The following is a 17,741-nucleotide window of genomic DNA, read 5'->3' as shown; positions in this document are numbered from 1 at the left end:
AATTTTAAAAAGTTCACAAGTTTTGTTTTTTAGAATGAGAATATTATGTGTATCATTGGTTGTTAGTATTATAATCTCAACCAGTAGTACCTTAATGTTGCTTATGTCGATTAGGTCATAAATGTATACGACAGTGAAGTTTTGGATACAAAATAAAAATTTTTTCTTGAAAATAAAAGTCCACAAAATTTTCAGGTTACAAATATATGGTGTAAAAATATCTATTTGAGTTTTAGGGTTGTGGGATTTATTTACTTGGCTGAAATAACCATCAACCTAAAAATTAACGTAGTAAATGCTATTGACTCTTTTATAAGGCTATTTAAAGACTATAAATAAATACCCGTAAATTGGGAGTGTATTTTCAGAAAACGAATAACAAATAATTTGAGTGTAGTACAGTGTAGGTGTCTGGTGCCTGGGTTCCAGAATCAGACCACTTGACGTCAGATCCCAGCTCTGTTACTTTCTTGCTGAGCAAGTTAGAACTTTTTGCCTCTTTCCCCATCTGTAAATGAGGATTGAAAACAATGCCTGCTTGATAGTGTCGGCATGAAGAGTAAGAGTAAAGCACTTTTAACAGTGCCTGGGATATAGCAAGTGTTTGGCTATTATAATTTACTTGTATTCGATTTTAAAAATCTGGTTTCTAGACCATGCAGTGTATGAACCACACTTCTGTGATGTTAAGTTATATTCGAATTCTTGACCGTTCATGGGAGTATAGGAATAAGTCGAAGGGAACACTAACCTTACCTATACATTTATTAACTGGAAAACAAAATAATAATTGTTTTTTTCAAATGGAGTTTATCCCTCTGGACATGTTTTGGAGCCGTTTGGAAAGGTCATGATTAAAGGGAGAATGATACTTAACATTCCTTAAAGTAAATCAACCACTTCCCATTTTCATTAACTTCCCTGTGGACTGTCTACAAAAGATAGAGAATGTTACTGAAATTAAATTACAGTAGGAATGTTTGGTTTTCATTTCAGTGTATGCTGGAAAAAGTTGGAAATTGGAATTTTGATATCTTTCTATTTGATAGACTAACAAATGGTAAGTGAAGAATTTGACTTACTCAAGTTAATGTATTCTTGAGATTGCCGCACTGACGGTACAGCCGCTGGTGGGCTGCTGCTTTCATTTACTAGGTTAGGAGCCCTCTGCTGGCAGAGGGAGCATTGTTGTGTTGCTTCTTTAGTGACTGACTTGTAAGCCTAGAGAATCAATCTAAAATTTTATTTTTTGATTATGACTCTTAGTAGTAATCAAAAGTAACCACTGTCATCATCACTTGGACGTCCCTTATTAATGCTACTGTTATTAATAACCCAAGGCGAACATCACTATCTCATCGTTTTTGGTTTTTTTTCTTTTTTGGTTTCTTTTGTACTGTAGTCACAGTGACATCCTCTGATCTTGTATTCCAGTTTTGATAGCCCCAGATATGTGGTAGATGAATGACCCTTTGAGAGATGGCTTTTCTTCTAGCTCGGGCTCCTAGGCTTTCCTTTCTCTGCTCACTTGAGAGATGGCGTGTTAATGATCAGCAACAGTGGTTCCTTCTGGCACTGCTTCTCCATGGCGGGGTCGGGTGGGGTGGGAGGAGCTCGTGGCTTCTTGAGGGGGCGTATCAGAATCTACGGAAAGTATGAGTACTTTGAAAAAGACAGGTGATTCTTTTTTTTAGATGCTGGGGGTAGGAGTTTATTAATTAATTTATTTATTTTTGCTGTGTTGGGTCTTCGTTTCTGTGCGAGGGCTTTCTCTAGTTGTGGCAAGCGGGGGCCACTCTTCATCGTGGTGCGCGGGCCTCTCACTATCGCGGCCTCTCTTGTTGTGGAGCACAGGCTCCAGACGCGCAGGCTCAGTAGTTGTGGCTCACGGGCCTAGTTGCTCTGCAGCATGTGGGATCCTCCCAGACCAGGGCTCGAACCCGTGTCCCCTGCATTAGCAGGCAGACTCTCAACCACTGCGCCACCAGGGAAGCCCCAAGACAGGTGATTCTGATCTGTTTACCTCTTTCTGAGTTTTGTTTTGCTTTGTGGAAAGGGTTCATTTTTCTTTATTCTGTTTGGGAACGGGAACAGAATTCCCTTTGAGAATCATTCTTTATTTAGTGTAAAATTTTTGGCATTAAAAAAGAAAAAAGGTGGGCTTCCCTGGTGGTGCATTGGTTGAGAGTCCGCCTGCCGATGCAGGGGACACGGGTTTGTGCCCCGGTCCGGGAAGATCCCACATGCCGCAGAGCAGCTGGGCCCGTGAGCTGTGGCCGCTGAGCCTGCGCGTCCGGAGCCTGTGCTCCGCAACGGGAGAGGCCACAACAGTGAGAGGCCCGTGTACCGCAAAAAAAAAAAAAAAAGGTGGTACCTGTTGTCCAACTAGACTTTGCCCCTTTTGCCTTAATATGTTTTAAATGAAGCAGAGTGCAAAGTTCACTGAGAGGAAGTCAGTTCTGATGGTTGAGAATGAAATAAATATGTGATTCACTGCTATACTTTGAAATCACTTTTTTTTTCTTATTTTACTTTGGAATAAAGCTTCTTTCCTAAGAAAGCCAAGTATGGGAAATGGACAAGCAAATAGAACTGTATGCGTCTTGAGAACAGCACGGGTCTAGCTTTTTAGTGTCACTACGTCATTCGCTCTGAGCTGTATGGTCAGGCATAGTGAGGATGCCTTTGTGATCACCTTCAAGTGGTCTGTGGACTGCTGACCGAAAATAAACCGAAGCGACCCAGGCACAAGTGTAAAGACAGTAAAGTTCTCCTCAGTGGTGGAGCCTCCCTCCCGCTTCCCTGCCTTTTGTTTTTCCCCCTTTTCTGTTCCTACTCACCTCTCTTTTGCCCTCTGGTGCCTAGTGTCTGTTCCTCTCCCTGCCCCCACTTGGGCCTGTCCACACAGAAAAGGCTCTAATATCATTTAGGGCCTATCGGAGGCTCTTAATATCAGCTGTCCTTCCTTGCAGCCATCCCCTTTTTGAAAATATAGGTGCCTCGGCTTCTAGGTCTGGGAAACTCCCCTTTCCTAATGCAACACAAATATTACTTTAGTCATTATCTCAAGATAAACATAGATGAGACAGTGCTGCCCTTAACACCTTCAAGGTCTAGCCTCACATAAACACTAAGAGCTCATAGCCTATTCTTAGTCTCCTGAGACACTTGTCACCCACTGAAATAGTTGATTGTTTTTCTCTAGATTTTATTTTTAAAAAGAACATACCTGCTAGTCAGGGGGCGTGGCGATAAAAGTGGAATGAGGGTGACGGTGCAGGATGGGCAGAAGTAATGGCCACTAGTCTACGTCAGTTAACTTAGCACTTGGCTTTCCTTCAATCATCTCACTCCTTTTTTGTGGAGAAGGTGGCCGAATGGTTTCTTCTTGGAGTTGTTAGGGGTTAGTAGAAACGACCCATGGTTAGCCACCCACCTGTGCTTTTACAGATGGTGATATCTATGTTCAGTTCACTACAGTCACCCAAAAGTTACAGGAATTCTGTACGTGAAGAGATATTACTGGGAAACAAGTGGGCAGGAGAAAATTCCTTTAACTTGCATTATTTAATTGGATCTGCTTTCCTTTCAGAGCTGCTTAGCCTGAAACGAATTCTGGATGATATATGTACATAGTATCCAAGTATATAGTTTTCCCTTCTTGCTGTCGACCTGGTGTGTTCTGTGTTTCTTCCTCTGGTGATTTCCCAAATGATACTGTGAGGAGGGCAGGGAAGAAACAAAACTCTGATTCCCAGCTTGTCCACTGCAAAGCGGGAAGTAGTTACTACCTGGTAGGATATATTTGATGTTGCCTTTGCAGGAATGAGTTAGGTTACATCAGATAGCAAGATAGGGCTTGTCTCCCCCAAAAGTCACCTGGTGCATGAGGACCCTCGTTGCCAGGCCTGTGTTATAGCCGTAGCCCAGTCCTGCCAGCTCCCAAGTATTGAAGAGAATCACATCCTAAAACCTGTCGAGAGCCGTAACACCGTAGGCAGGTCCGTCCTTTCATATATCTTTATATAAAGGGTAACTTTTCTATAAGTACAGTTTTCTTTTCCAAGAAGGTGTTTCCATTCTCATATAAAATAACTGCTTCTATGCCTGTTTCTTGTTTAACGTATCAACTAAGCATCATCACTTGCTTTGAAGTGTTTCGTTGACTTGTGTTCTTATTTACTGGTATTGAGTCAGTTGGTATCTTACAAACTGAAAATGAGAAAAAGCGTCGCCTACAGTTTTTCATTTTGATATGGGCGGTACGCTGGTAGTTTGGCTCTTGTCAGATTCCCCCAGGCTTCTTGGTGGAGGACGTTAACATGCGTTTCTTACTACCATTCACCTGAATTCCAGATGAGGGTGTCTTACCATTGGATTGCAGCTTTCTTAAAACTTATTCTAGATCCTAGAAATTGGTAATTTATTTCATTAGGTTTGGGAAACAATTCGGGGAGAATCCTGCGATTACCTAAATACACAGAATGAATATACATTCTTTTTTTTTTTAATTGAGGCATAATTGACATAGAACATTATGTTAGCGTCAAACATACAATGTAATGATCTGCCATTTGTATGTACTGCAAAATAATTGCCACAGGGGGTCTAGTTAACATCCGTCAGCATACATAGTCACGGTTTTATTCATTATGATGAGAATTTTTAAGACCTTCTCTCGGCAGCATTCAAATACACAATGCACCCATTTTGTCCCCTTGCCCCACGTCTGACAACCAACCGCCGGTCTGTTCTCTGTATCTGTGAGCTCGAGATTTTGTTGTTTTTGTTTTACATTCCACATATAAGTGAGATTATACAGCATTTATCTTTCTCTGTCTGACTTACTTCACTTAGCACAGTTCCCTCAAACTCCATCTATGTTGTCGCATATGGCAAGATTTCCGTCTTTCTTATGGCTGGGTAATATTCCACTGCATATACACCACGATTTCTTTATCTGTTCGTCCATTGATAGGCCCTTAGGTTGATTCCATGTCTTGGCTGTTGTAAATAATGCTTCAGTGAAGGTGGGGGTGCAGGTATCTCTTTGAGATAGTGATTCCATCTCCTTCAGATGTATACCAGCAAGTGGGATTGCTGGATCATAAGGTAGTTCTACTTTAAATTTCTTGAGGAACCTCCATGGTTCTCCATAGTGGCTGCACCAGTTTACAGTCCCACCAACAGTGCACCAAGGGTTCCCTTTTCCTCACATCCTAGCTAACGCTTGTTATCTCTTGTCTTTTTGATAATAGCCATTCTGACAGGTGTGAGTGGATATCTCATTGTGGTTTTAATTTGCATTTCCCTGAGGATGAGTGATGCTGACGAGCTTTTCTTGTACCTGTTGGCCATTTGTATGTCTTCTTTGGAAAAATATCTATTCAGATTCTCTGCCCATTTCTTAAAACCAGATTGTTTTTTGAACATACGTTCTGAAATATCTCTATATATGCCCTAAGAAAAGTTGGTTGTTACCGTGGTCATGACAGAAACATAGCTCGCTTCTTCACAAGTGATTCTAGACCACATGGGTTCATGTTTGTACCAGTAGAGTGTTACTAGGATCGGAATGCGTTCTTACATTTAACTCCTTAAAGGGAAAAGATTTGAAATGGTTTTTTCTTTCTGTGTGAAGGTGATGTGTCGGATGGTTTTTAGGAAGACTCTCTCTCGGTTGCCACATCCTTCCCACTGTTGCTTATGCAAACCTCGTTCCAGTTAGTTTACTTTTTTCCTCATCTGTGGGCTTCTAAACAGTTGTTCAGGCAGTTTTGGATAATTAGTTTAGCCTGATAGTTCTTTGAAATTCTTCATAAATATTATTACTACAGATTTTCATTGTGGGACTAGTTGGGTCTTTTGTACATGTTTGTAAGAATCATAGATTTTTTTCGAGGATACCGGCATCCTGTGTATGTTATTGTTATTGTCTGAATGCTGGCAGTAACTTATGAGCTCACACACCTTTAAAACCTACCGTCTGCTTAATTGTTAAATAACATAGCATAGGCAGCCACGGCGCTTTGCCCCGGGACACCCCCGCTCAGAGCAGTGTGGTGGAGGCATGGGTATGAGGAGGTAAGTGCACACGCTTGAGGTGCTTTGGGAAATTGAATTAAACTTACTCAGTGTGGACAATTTTCAAAGTTTTCTATCAATTCTAATTATTTTGGTGTCTTAAAAAAAAAACATCTATTCAAAAATGTTTATCTTCCAGTTGTTTGGTTTTGGAAAAATAAAACCAAAACATCTTTTTTTCTTAGAATAGAAAGAACCTGTGATATTTAAAGTTCTAAACTGGTAAAATTAAAATAAGTTGTAAATTTTAGATAGAGAAAAAGCAGGCCTTAGCACTCTTCATGTTTTGTGTTCAAACCTACACTTGCAAGTACAGTGCAGTTACATAAGCTTGTGTTCCTGCTAATATCTCCTCTTCTTCCTTTTTAGGAAATAGTCTAGTAAGTTTAACCTTTCATTTATTTAGTCTTCATGGATTAATTGAGTACTTCCGTTTAGATATGATGAAACTTCGTAGATTTTTAGGTAAGTGGTTCTAACCCATTTAACAGTAATAAGATTTATACTGGTACTTGTTTAACTTGTCTCTCAGTTATATCAGCTGTTGCTCTACAACTAATCACCCCAAAGTTAGCGGCTTAAAGAAAACACACATTGGTTTAGCCCCGAGTCTGCAGGGCTGTGGAGCGTGGCTTCTGGTCTGGCTGAGTTTGTCCGTGCCCCCGCCCTTGACACCCAGTGAGCTGCACTGCGGCGTCCTGGGCCTCCGCTGGGACACCGGGCCCGACCCGGCTCAGCTCCACACGATCTCCTGTTAAATTCAAAGGAGGCACCATAATAGAGCCACTTTAAAAACAAAAAAAGGAAAAAGATTATTTTCCAACAAGCCCAGCTTGTTCAGAGAGCAGTGGCCAGTTGGCAGGAGAGCGCTGGCACATCCAGACCCCCGAGCCCAGCCCGGACACTGGCTCGCCTTGCTGTCCGCCGCATCCCGTCAGGTGGGGGGTAGGGCACACCTCTGGGTGGGGAAGCTGCAAAGGCCCAGTGCCGCTGGGGGCTGGGTCAGCTTTGCTGTCAGTCTCCCACATCAGCCCCGGCTTTCTCGCAAAGATGACACAGTTTCTGTCCTTTCCTAACTTTTTGAAGGCTAAAACCTTAAAAGATCCAGGTGCCTTGCACTTGGGTCTCCTCTTTTTCTGATCCCAGAAACCTCCTGACAGGAAACTTCAAAGATTATTTTGAACATGTTTTCATGTGCAGAGTGATATTTAAGAGCGCTCTGCTAGGGAAAAAATTAGAGTCTTTCACCGAATAAAGGAAAACGTTAGAAGAAAATTAGCATAGGATTCTTGTTTTTGTAACGAAGTTGATAATATTTTCTTTCCTCTTCGTTAGCAAAGTAAGATAAATTTATTACCTGAGACGTTGAGAAACTTCTAATGCATATTCATTTACAAATTGTATGCCTGCAATACTCTATCTGTTATAAAACACATCAATAGATATTAACACGAGTGTTTAGAAAACTATTTTAAAGGATGGGATCAAAGTACATACAGAATTCTAATGCTCTTTGCCTCTCACCAGTGAGTCCTAGCTCACCACCTTGGGGTTGGCTCACCGTACCTGGAGATCACTGGATTGAGTGATGGGCTGTGAGGGCCACAGTGCAGGTTTGGTGGCAGTGGAGACGGCTCTACCCTCCCATCCTAGTCTACTTTTTCATGGTAGCATAATACAGACACTGAGCAGAGAAGGCAGGATTAACACATCATCCTTCCCTACTACTGAAAAACTAATTGCAGGTCTGAAACTCACCTCACTGATGGAGTATCCCAAGGATCGTGTTCACATTCCCCAATATCTGTATTATTTTAGCCTCATAAAGATTTTTGTCCTCTGATGAATTCCTACTTCCTAGAACGGTATCTACTACAATGAGTATTTGTTGAATGAACTGTACAGTTTTTATTAAACTAAGAAACTCCTTTTAAATTAAAAAAAAAAAGTCAGAGGAGTGGGGCACAATGATAGACTGACATTTTAGAAGAGAAAAAAAGGAAAAAATTTTTTTATAATTTTGACATGAATACCTTCATGCCATTTAAAGAGTTTCAAACAAGAGTCAAGGTGGTGTTGATGCCTCGGGTATACATGTGAGTTATGATAAGTGATTATCATCTCCCCGAATCAGAACAATTAGCTGATAGCCACATGAGAAGGGTAAGTGGAGAATGCATAATTGTTGCAATTTTTGTATTTGTACATGCCTCCTGTTCGCAGTTAAATCTGAGGTCTTTTTTTTTTTTCTTTGACGCAGTTATGATCCAAGAAGATTACCACAGTCAAAACCCTTACCACAATGCAGTCCACGCTGCAGATGTTACTCAGGCCATGCACTGTTACCTAAAAGAACCTAAGGTAAGGTGTTGGCATTTACAGTCAGTGAAAGTCCTGAGAAAATGCCCTTGATTTAATTTCAAATACTTTTCCTTAAGTTAATGTTTTAATCAGACTTAAAATCAGAAGCTTCCTTCACAAGAATGAGATGTAGCTGGATCAGGTTTCCAGGTGTGGCTGTATTTGTAAGTTGACAGCTAGAGAGCTGGGGTGATTGTCGAGAATGAGGCTGGAGAAGCCCAAGTGAGGGTCAGGCTGTACGGCCCGGCCACACATGTCAAGTCACCTGGCATTTACGCTGGGCTCCACGAGGGCAGGGATGACACTCGTCAGATCCCGTGATGAATAGGAAGCTACGGAAGGGAAGCAGGAGATTTTACAAAGCTATCCTGGCTGTGGGGGGAGAATAACTCAGACAAGACCAGAAACATGCACGCTGCCCGTCAGGAGCTGTTTCGATAGCCTTGGGGCAGGAGAGAGGCAGACGCTTGGTGAGATCTCTTGGGAATCAGAACATGGAGGATGTGGTGTCTGGATGCATCTAGGGGAGTGAAATAGGGAGAGGCGTCGGTGGAGACTGTCCCCGGCAGCTGAGTAGCAGGTGGGAGTCACTGTGAGGGAGAGAATGTAGAAAGGGAGGGAGGGCTGGCAGAGATGATGAGCTCCATTGTGGGCACGTGCGGTTAAATGTATTCGCGCCATATCCGAATGCGGGTGTCTAGTAGAGAGTTGGAAAGGAGTCTGAAGCATAGCAGAGAAATCAGAGTTGGGGACTACCAGCTGTAGATGTTAATGGAAGCCGTGTTTGCCCATGGGCGTTTCCTGTTCCTGGAGGCTGTAAAGTTACATCTGCCACCCTTAGACCTACTTCTAAACTCGCCTCCCCAGGGATCTTAGTTCGGCCGGATGTTGGGAGGGAAGGAGGCTGACTGAGCCAGTTGGTGCTAGTTGATGCCAACTCTGAGAATATAGCCATGTGGTTGCCAGTCTCCTGATTTTTCAAGAGATGTGGAGTATGTGAAAGTACCCCAATTTTTAAAGTATATTATGACTTAAAAAAAATTATGGCATCATTTATATGCAGTAGTAAAATGCATACATTCTATGTGTGTAGTTTTGATAAATGAATACTCCCATGCACCCCAATTTTTTAATTAAAGTTTAAAACAAACATTGGGCCAAGCCTTAAGTGTCTCTGTTGAACAGTCTTGCGGGAGAAATTGGTAAGTAATCACCATACAGCCAGGGAAGTGGAATGATGGAGCTAAGTGCCCCATGGGACACAGAGGAGCTAAACCTAGTCCACGGGGCTGTGAAGGCCTCACCCGCGGGCTGGCCATGCCCAGCCCGAAGCCAGGCCTGGGGAGCGCCGGCACCCAGCAGGACCAGAGGGGCAGAGTGCAGGGCGAGCGTGGTGCAGACACTGTCTTACCCAGGCGGCTCTGGCAGCACTAGTTTTAAACACTTTTTGCCTATGTAGCTCTGATCATTCTTATTTTAAACACTTTTCATCATTAACATACTCAGTGAACTCTTCAGTCAAAGCTTCAGTTAAGGATACCGATAAAATCACTAAGATTTAAAATACAGCAGTTCCCTCCTCCCTTACCGTAGAGATAAGAAAATAGAAATGGAGTCGCTCAGAGTTGACTGCGCCTCTTCTACTTCCCGGTCCTTTACCGGCCATCGCATTGTCGAGTGTGTTCATTCATTTGTTCTGTCCGTTTTCCTGGCGCTAAGAATCCAGTGGTAAACAAGACAGGAAAGGTCCCTGGCCTTCAAACAGTTGCCCTCCCAGTGAGGGGCAGGGGGGCAGTCTTTAAACAGATAAACAGAACTTTGACCTCTACTGTGGTAAGTGCTGCTGTGAAGTCATGTAAATAGGGTGATGTGCTGGGGAGTGACTGGGTGGCTGGCGAGAGCTCACAACTTCAGACAGACGGTCGGGAACCATATAAACCGAGAGGCAGTGTTTGAGAAGGAGACGGCCGCGGAGAAGAATCCAGATGCAGAGGGGACCGTGAAGAGGAAGCCATATATACAGTGTTCAGTGGGAAACCTGCTTCCATTTGTTTGTTTAAACACCAACTTTTATTTTATGGATTGGTGCTGTTATTGGGTTTTTTTTACTGTTGTTTATTTTTGGCTGCGTTGGGTCTTCCTTGCTGCGCGCAGGCTTTCTCTAGTTGAGGCGAGCAGGGGCTACTCTTCCTTGTGGTGCACAGGCCTCTCGTTAAAGTGGCTTCTCTTGTTGCAGAGCACGGGCTCTAGGCACGTGGGCTTTAGTACTTGTGGCATGTGGGCTCAGTAGTTGTGGCACATGGGCTCTAGAGCGCAGGCTCAGTAGTTGTGACGCACGGGCTTAGTTGCTCCATGGCATGTGGGGTCTTCCCGGACCAGGGCTCAAACCCGTGTCCCCTGCACGGGGGAATCCACATTGGCAGGTGGATTCTTAACCACTGCGCCACCAGGGAAGTCCTGCTTTTGGTTTTTATATCTTATGATTTATATGTAAGAGCTAATTCCTGGCTCTTCTAAGTCAAAAAAAAAAAAGAAAGAAAGACAAAAATATTTGAAAACCAAGAAATTATTGAAAGTTCCTTCGGTGTGTACTTGTATCAGCTCTAACTTTAGTATTTATTTTTTATGTCCTCAAAGCTGAACCTCAGAATATAGATTATAATTTTGTTCCAGTTGAGCCTAACGGCACCTAACAGCAACAGTCAGAAATGGGGATAACATTTGTCTTTTTTAAAAAAACCTAGTTTTAAAAACTGCATTAATGTCATTGACTTCCTTGTCTTTGTTAGGAAACTCATAAAGTTTTTTTTCTGATGAAAGATTTTTGTAACAAGCAGAAATGTTGCATTTTTATTCAAAATTTTTTTTGCATGTGTGATTTGTTTTCAAACTTAGAACTTGCTTTTCCTTCACAGAACTTTTAACAGCCCAACTGCTGCTTCTCATGTTTCTATTTTTAATAGTTAACTCTTTAATCTGCCTGAGACTGTTTGATGTCACGTGTAAATCATACATTAATTTTTAACAATTCTGGATTATTGCATTCTCCCAGGCTGGTACACGTCTGTTCTTCTGCCAAAGTTATCATAAGAATATAACACTTCTAAATGTTGCTTAACAAATCGCATGTTCATAAGGTATCCACAGCCACGCCTGCATTTTTATGTCAGGACGGGATGTGGCTTTATATGCAGGGTGCTCCATGGAGTGTGCCTTCCGCTCATCTTGATTAGTAAGCAGCACTCTTTTTATTTAGTTATTTATTTTGGGCCACATTGGGTCTTTGCTGCTGCGCGCAGGCTCTCTCTAGTTGCAGCGAGCAGGGGCTACTCTTCGTTGTGGTGTGCAGGCTTCTCGTTGCGGTGGCTTCTCGTTGCGGAGCACGGGCTCTAGGCGCACAGGCTTCAGTAGTTGTGGCTCGTGGGCTCAGTAATTGTGGCTCACGGGCTCTAGAGCACAGGCTCAGTAGTTGTGGCGCACGGGGCTTTAGTTGCTTCGCGACATGTGGGATCTTCCCGGACCAGGGCTCGAACCCGTGTCCCCTGCATTGGCAGGTGGATTAGTAACCACTGTGCCACCAGGGAAGTCCAAGCAGCACTTTTAAAATCTTTTATTTTTTTTTAATGCTTTTGCCTATCCTAAAGAGGAAATAATTGTCTTCACCATCTTCTACCCATTCATTGAGTTTCTCTATATACCATTTACAGGTAATACAAAAATAAATAATTTACATTCTCTGCCCTCAAACAGCTTACACTATTTTAGTGGATTCAGGCCCTCCGACAGTGGTTGTTTTCAGACCAAGATGAACTTGGCGCAGGGGATGGAAAAAAAATCCATTCTGGCATAGAAAGAATATACTAGAATTTGAATCAAAAATTTTTTTATCTCATATTTGATAACTTCGGTTTTCATCCGTGTTTTATCACGTGCAGTATGGGTTGGCTCTGTGTTGTAATCTGTAAGTAAGTATACCTTTATGGGTGGCCTACGCTCAATACTTTTCTGCTGTTAGGGCACAGGACCCTACACGTTTAGAGAGCACTGCCCCAGTGTGAAGCTAAACAGGCGCACGCTGCGCTCTGGCAGTGTTAGTGTGGCAGGACGTGAAATGGGCTGCAAGAACGCAGTCAGTCATTTGTGGGCTGGGGCTGGGCGAGGGCTGGGCTGCAGGCGGAGAACGGAGGTGGGCTGGGGAGGCGCTGGTGGAGCTGGGCTTGCCCGGAAGCGAGAGGCGGTTCATGAAAAGCAGGTGCGACACACTCCAGGTGAGTGTTTTTTGTCGTTGAGAACTTCAGTCAGGTAAATAAGCTTATTTATTGTGATTATTTTACCAAGAATAATAAATGACTGTTGAGAGGAAAATTACAATGGCTAGTGTACAGGATGGCTTTTCCTGAGCTGAATACACTGTGTATGCTGTTCTGAACTGTCCATCCATGGGGAGAGGATTTCATTACCAACTTGACGTAAACTTCCGCTCCGTGATTACTCAGTAGCTTCCTTCAACATTTGGGACCTCAGAAGTAACCTTGGATTTGGATTCTTGATTGAAACCCAGTAACCAGTTTATTGATAAACGCACACGCTTAGTCATAGGTTTACAGTATTGTACACTTAAACATCTGTTAAAAGGGTAGATCTCACCTTAAGTGTTCTCACCATGATAAAAATGTTTTTAAAACCTCATAGGCCTTCTCTGACTACAGTAACAGAAATACTCAAATCTCTGTTTGTTGTTTGAAAACTCTTATTTCTCAACAAGGTGGTTTATACTTTAGCTGTCATCTTAATGATGCTAGTTTCCAGTGAAGGATGAGCTGCATCCGCAAACTCCACGTGGGCAGGGACACCGTTATACCACACCTGCCGCCAGGGTCGTGAGGAGACCAGCCGCTGGCAGGCACTCCGTGGCCTGGATGAGCGGCCTGAGAAACATGGCGGGAGGAGACCGCCGACGCTCAGTCGAGGCTAATTTAGAGCAGCTACTGTAACGGCGCAGAGCGTGTCTCAAGCATGTCTGTAATCAGCTATTCCTTGCCGCACTCCAGCTTGCCAATTCTGTAACTCCTTGGGACGTCTTGCTGAGCTTAATTGCAGCTGCCACTCATGATCTGGATCATCCAGGTGTCAATCAACCCTTCCTTATTAAAACTAACCATTACTTGGCAACTTTATACAAGGTTAGTGCAATTTTATCCTCAAGATTTAATATTCTTGCATTCTAGAAAATGTGTCATGTTTAAAGAAGTGAAAGGAGTAAATAAATTCTCAATGAATGTTCAGATTTTAATCAGATTAATATTACTTACAAATAATTCTTTATGTTCAGAAAAAGGCTTACCATTTACTCAGAGATGCCCTTTTCTTTTTGTAGAATACCTCAGTACTGGAAAATCACCACTGGAGATCTGCAGTGGGTTTATTGAGAGAATCCGGTTTATTCTCCCATATGCCATTAGAAAGCAGGTAGGTTGGATTAAGACAAAATTAATTAGTTATGAACTATAGAAATTCAGTTGCAAGCACAACCGTATAAAGTTTTTAAAATTATGTTGTTATATTCAGGTGTTCCACAATTTTCGGGTAAATTATCTTACTTTACAAATTTACATCAAAATTTTAATAATTTAAACCTGTTCTGAAATACAGTCAGTAGTAATTTTTTTTCAGTGAATTTTTATGAAGGATCACACATAGATACTATAAAATCCACTCCAAATACACAGTGGCTCAGTCATGGTTTACTGCTTATTTATGTAAATGGTATTACATATTTCCATTTTATGCTCTTTTGAATAAAACCGTAAGTTCTAGCTGTAAAGGTAAATTGGACAGAAAGTAAACAATCTGTATAAGAAATAGATTCATTAAAATCTGTTCCAGGAAGTTTTCAAAACCGGTAAGACGTGAAAAGAATGCTTTGTATCCTCAACGGCATAGTCCTAGAGTCACTGCTAGAGTTACAGGATAAAATAACGAATTGAAAGAACAGAAAATACCACATTTTTTTTAGAAAATATCATTTGATGTTGAGCAGGCCATTTGAAAGGCTAATAAAAAGCGTTAATGTAAATGAGCCCAATACGATAATGATGGTGGTGGTCAACAAAATCTCATGTCATTGGTCCACAAACTGAAGCTTTTAATGATGCCTCACCAAGAGAAGGTGCACTTAGGAAAACCACGTCAGTGGATATAAACCACCTACTTCTAGAAAAAAGGTGAGACATAAAAATACATTTGGGTATCAAGATCTAAGTTACTGTCATTGTTCTTTCCTTTCTCCCTTTCACAATTTAAAACAACTTCATAAAAAAACAAAAATGTTTTTGGTAATGTCCGTGAGAAAAAAGCTGGACTTCTTATTTTTTTAAATCTGTGTTCGTGGATACCATTTGGAGTTATGACAGTACTTCTGGTAAGTAAAATTGTTTCTTGTCATAGTACAAATATAAAAACTGCTTAAACCACACGGTGTTTGTATATATAAGTTCTCTTTTTCTTAACTAAGGCAGATTAAATTGTTGGCTTCATTATTCCCTTTCTATCATGTTTTGCATTTGATGATTAACCCTGTTGAATTCTCATATTTTAATACAAATAAAAACTGAAAATAAGGAATACTGCATAATAGCATTCTTTTATGTTTGCTTAGGGTTTGTTTTATTTACTGTTCAATACTGTGAGCCTTTTATTTTTTTATTTTATATTTTTTTGAAGCAAGGAATACGACTTTATTCGGAAAGTCGGCAGACCAAGAAGATGGCGGACTAGGGTCTCCAGAAAACCATCTTTAGAGCCTTTTAATCTATTGACTGCTCTTTACTGATCATTATACAAAGATAATGTTTGTGATGGCCCATTGAAACAGAAGGAATTTTTAAACATTTCTCTTATTTGACTTGAAACAGTTTTTTTTTTAATGCCTTTATTGGAGTATAATTGCTTTACAATGGTGTGTTAGTTTCTGTTGTATAACAAAGTGCATCAGGTGTATGTATACATCTGTCCCCATATCCCCTCCCTCTTGAGCCTCCCTCCTACCCTCCCTATCCCACCCCTCTAGGTGCACACAAAGCATCGAGCTGATCTCCCTGTGCTATGGGGCTGCTTCCCACTAGCTATCTATTTTACATTTGGTAGTGTATATATGTCCATGCCACTCTCTCACTTCGTCCCAGCTTCCCTTCCCCCAGCTGTGTGCTGAAGTCCGTTCTCTATGTCTGCGTTTTTATTCCTGCCCTGCCACTAGGTTCATCAGTACAGTTTTTTTTAGATTCCATATGCATGCATTAGCATACGGTATTTGTTTTTGAGGCGGTTTTTTAAATGATATAATGTATTTGTTATTTGTATTAACATGTTACCTTTTCCCTTCCAGAAAATTTGGATAATTAATTCTTGAATTTGGCCCTGAAAGCATAGTTGAGTCTAAACTTTATTAAATTGGTGGAACTTCATCAGGTTTTAGTCAGACATCTTCAAAAGTCTGCAGAAGTCCGTGGGAATGGGCTGTTCTTCCTCCATCTGACCCTCCTCCTGCCTCTCAGATCTCAGGCACCAAAAAAGAGTCCAAAGTTGTTCACTGCATCCCAGCCAATCTTACATAGACTTTCTTAGGCATATAATTCCACCTTTAGGCATTCTTTTTGGAGTGTTTGCATATTGGTATTTTCCTACCAACTCTCTTGGTTTTAGTTTTGATTATTTTAGTAGGTTTTTAAAATGCATTCTTTAAATCCATCTTTTTGGTAGGTTAAAAGTTGAATGGCAGTTAGAATATCTTAGGGCCCTGTAAAGCTTTCTGAGTATTAAGACTTAAGGAAAAAATAATCAAGAAGTAGCTATTAAGTTGAAAGACTTGTATTTCTCTTTATGTTTTTCTAATTCCAGACAACAGATGGAGGCTCAGATAGGCGCTCTGATACTGGCCACGGACATCAGCCGGCAGAACGAGTACCTGTCCTTGTTTAGGGCCCATCTGGACAAAGGCGACTTACGTCTGGAAGACATCAGGCATAGGCATTTGGTTTTACAGGTAAAATGAGCTTGGAAAGATTCTATTTCTAGAGCAAATCACATGACTATTAGAATAAAAATGAAATATTCTCGTGTAGTCTTCTGAGTGGTTAAATCCTGAGGGAAAGCATTTCATTTTAATAAGTTCTCATATCTAAAAAATGAGAGAGAAGTGGCTGATTCCTTTGTAGCTTTCTGGTTAGTGCAGTCCTATGCCTGCCTCTCCGGAATTACCAAGCGTGTATAATTTGCTTAGTAGGCTTTCAGTGTTTCTGCAAAAATGATTGTTACAACTAATAGTATCGTAAGATCAGTATAAAGGATAACGAATTTCCTGTTGCAACGTTTTCTTTTTCTTTTCTAAGGTGTTCTTTTCCCCACTATTAGCGTATATTAAGCTTAGTAAAATTGAAATTTTACCTTTTTTCTTAAGACACATTTCATATTTTGCTTTTGCTAGATGGCTTTGAAATGTGCAGATATCTGTAACCCATGTCGGACCTGGGAATTAAGCAAGCAGTGGAGTGAAAAAGTAACAGAGGAGTTCTTCCATCAAGGCAAGTTACAGTATTGAGTGATAGTCTATTCAGTTCATTTTTTAGCATCATATGAATAAAATAACTCAGACAATTGCAGAGTCTAGCAGAAGGTGTCTGATAGTTGTAATGACAATTCACAGTAGATGTACATATAACCAGTAACGCGCAAATTGAGCATCTGTTTTGAAAATCAGCAGTTCTCTTTTGAAATGATCTGATGTGTGTGTAGGCATTTATGAATTAGACGTGGAGCCGGCTGGAAGGTTTTCTGTACAGAAAGATTTTCCTGCCCTTGCTCCATCCTTGTCTTGTGTGGAGGGTGTGGCCATATGAGCATGTAAGACATGTTTTGTGATTTAAAGCCAGGAACCAAGGATCTTCGTTCCATGCACCTTCCTTTCAGAAATCTGAGTTTTAAATTAAAATGCTGACAGAATTACAGTCTTGGGATAACACCTAGTAAAAGTTTTCCACCCTCTCCATTTAAAATAGGATGTTGGCTTGGCAGCCTTTTCTATGTATGAATAACTTAAAGTTTAAAAAAGAGCTAATTTAGGGCTTCCCTGGTGGTGCAGTGGTTGAGAGTCCGCCTGCCGATGCAGGGGACACGGGTTCGTGCCCCGGTCCGGGAGGATCCCACATGCCGCGGAGCGGCTGGGCCCGTGAGCCATGGCCGCTGAGCCTGCACGTCCGGAGCCTGTGCTCCGCAACGGGAGAGGCCACAGCAGTGAGAGG

General features: G+C 41.6%; 1 protein-coding gene across 2 annotated transcripts in view; it reads left to right on the top strand.

Annotated features, from left to right (window-relative positions):
- Nucleotides 1-17,741, top strand: part of PDE7A (phosphodiesterase 7A) — a 115,652-nt gene that overhangs the window by 92,037 nt on the left and 5,874 nt on the right. For both annotated transcript variants that reach the window (XM_024742574.1, XM_024742575.1), the window contains exons 6-12: nt 997-1,060; nt 6,454-6,549; nt 8,345-8,445; nt 13,497-13,628; nt 13,823-13,914; nt 16,342-16,486; nt 16,928-17,024. In XM_024742574.1, coding sequence (XP_024598342.1) covers nt 997-1,060; nt 6,454-6,549; nt 8,345-8,445; nt 13,497-13,628; nt 13,823-13,914; nt 16,342-16,486; nt 16,928-17,024 — 727 coding nt within the window. The remainder of the gene's footprint in view (nt 1-996; nt 1,061-6,453; nt 6,550-8,344; nt 8,446-13,496; nt 13,629-13,822; nt 13,915-16,341; nt 16,487-16,927; nt 17,025-17,741) is intronic.

This window comes from Neophocaena asiaeorientalis, unplaced genomic scaffold (genome assembly GCF_003031525.2).
Source record: "Neophocaena asiaeorientalis asiaeorientalis breed wild unplaced genomic scaffold, Neophocaena_asiaeorientalis_V1.1 scaffold226, whole genome shotgun sequence".
Lineage (NCBI taxonomy): Eukaryota > Metazoa > Chordata > Mammalia > Artiodactyla > Phocoenidae > Neophocaena > Neophocaena asiaeorientalis.
Note: the sequence above shows the minus strand (reverse complement) of the source record. Positions and strands in the feature narration are given on the sequence as shown.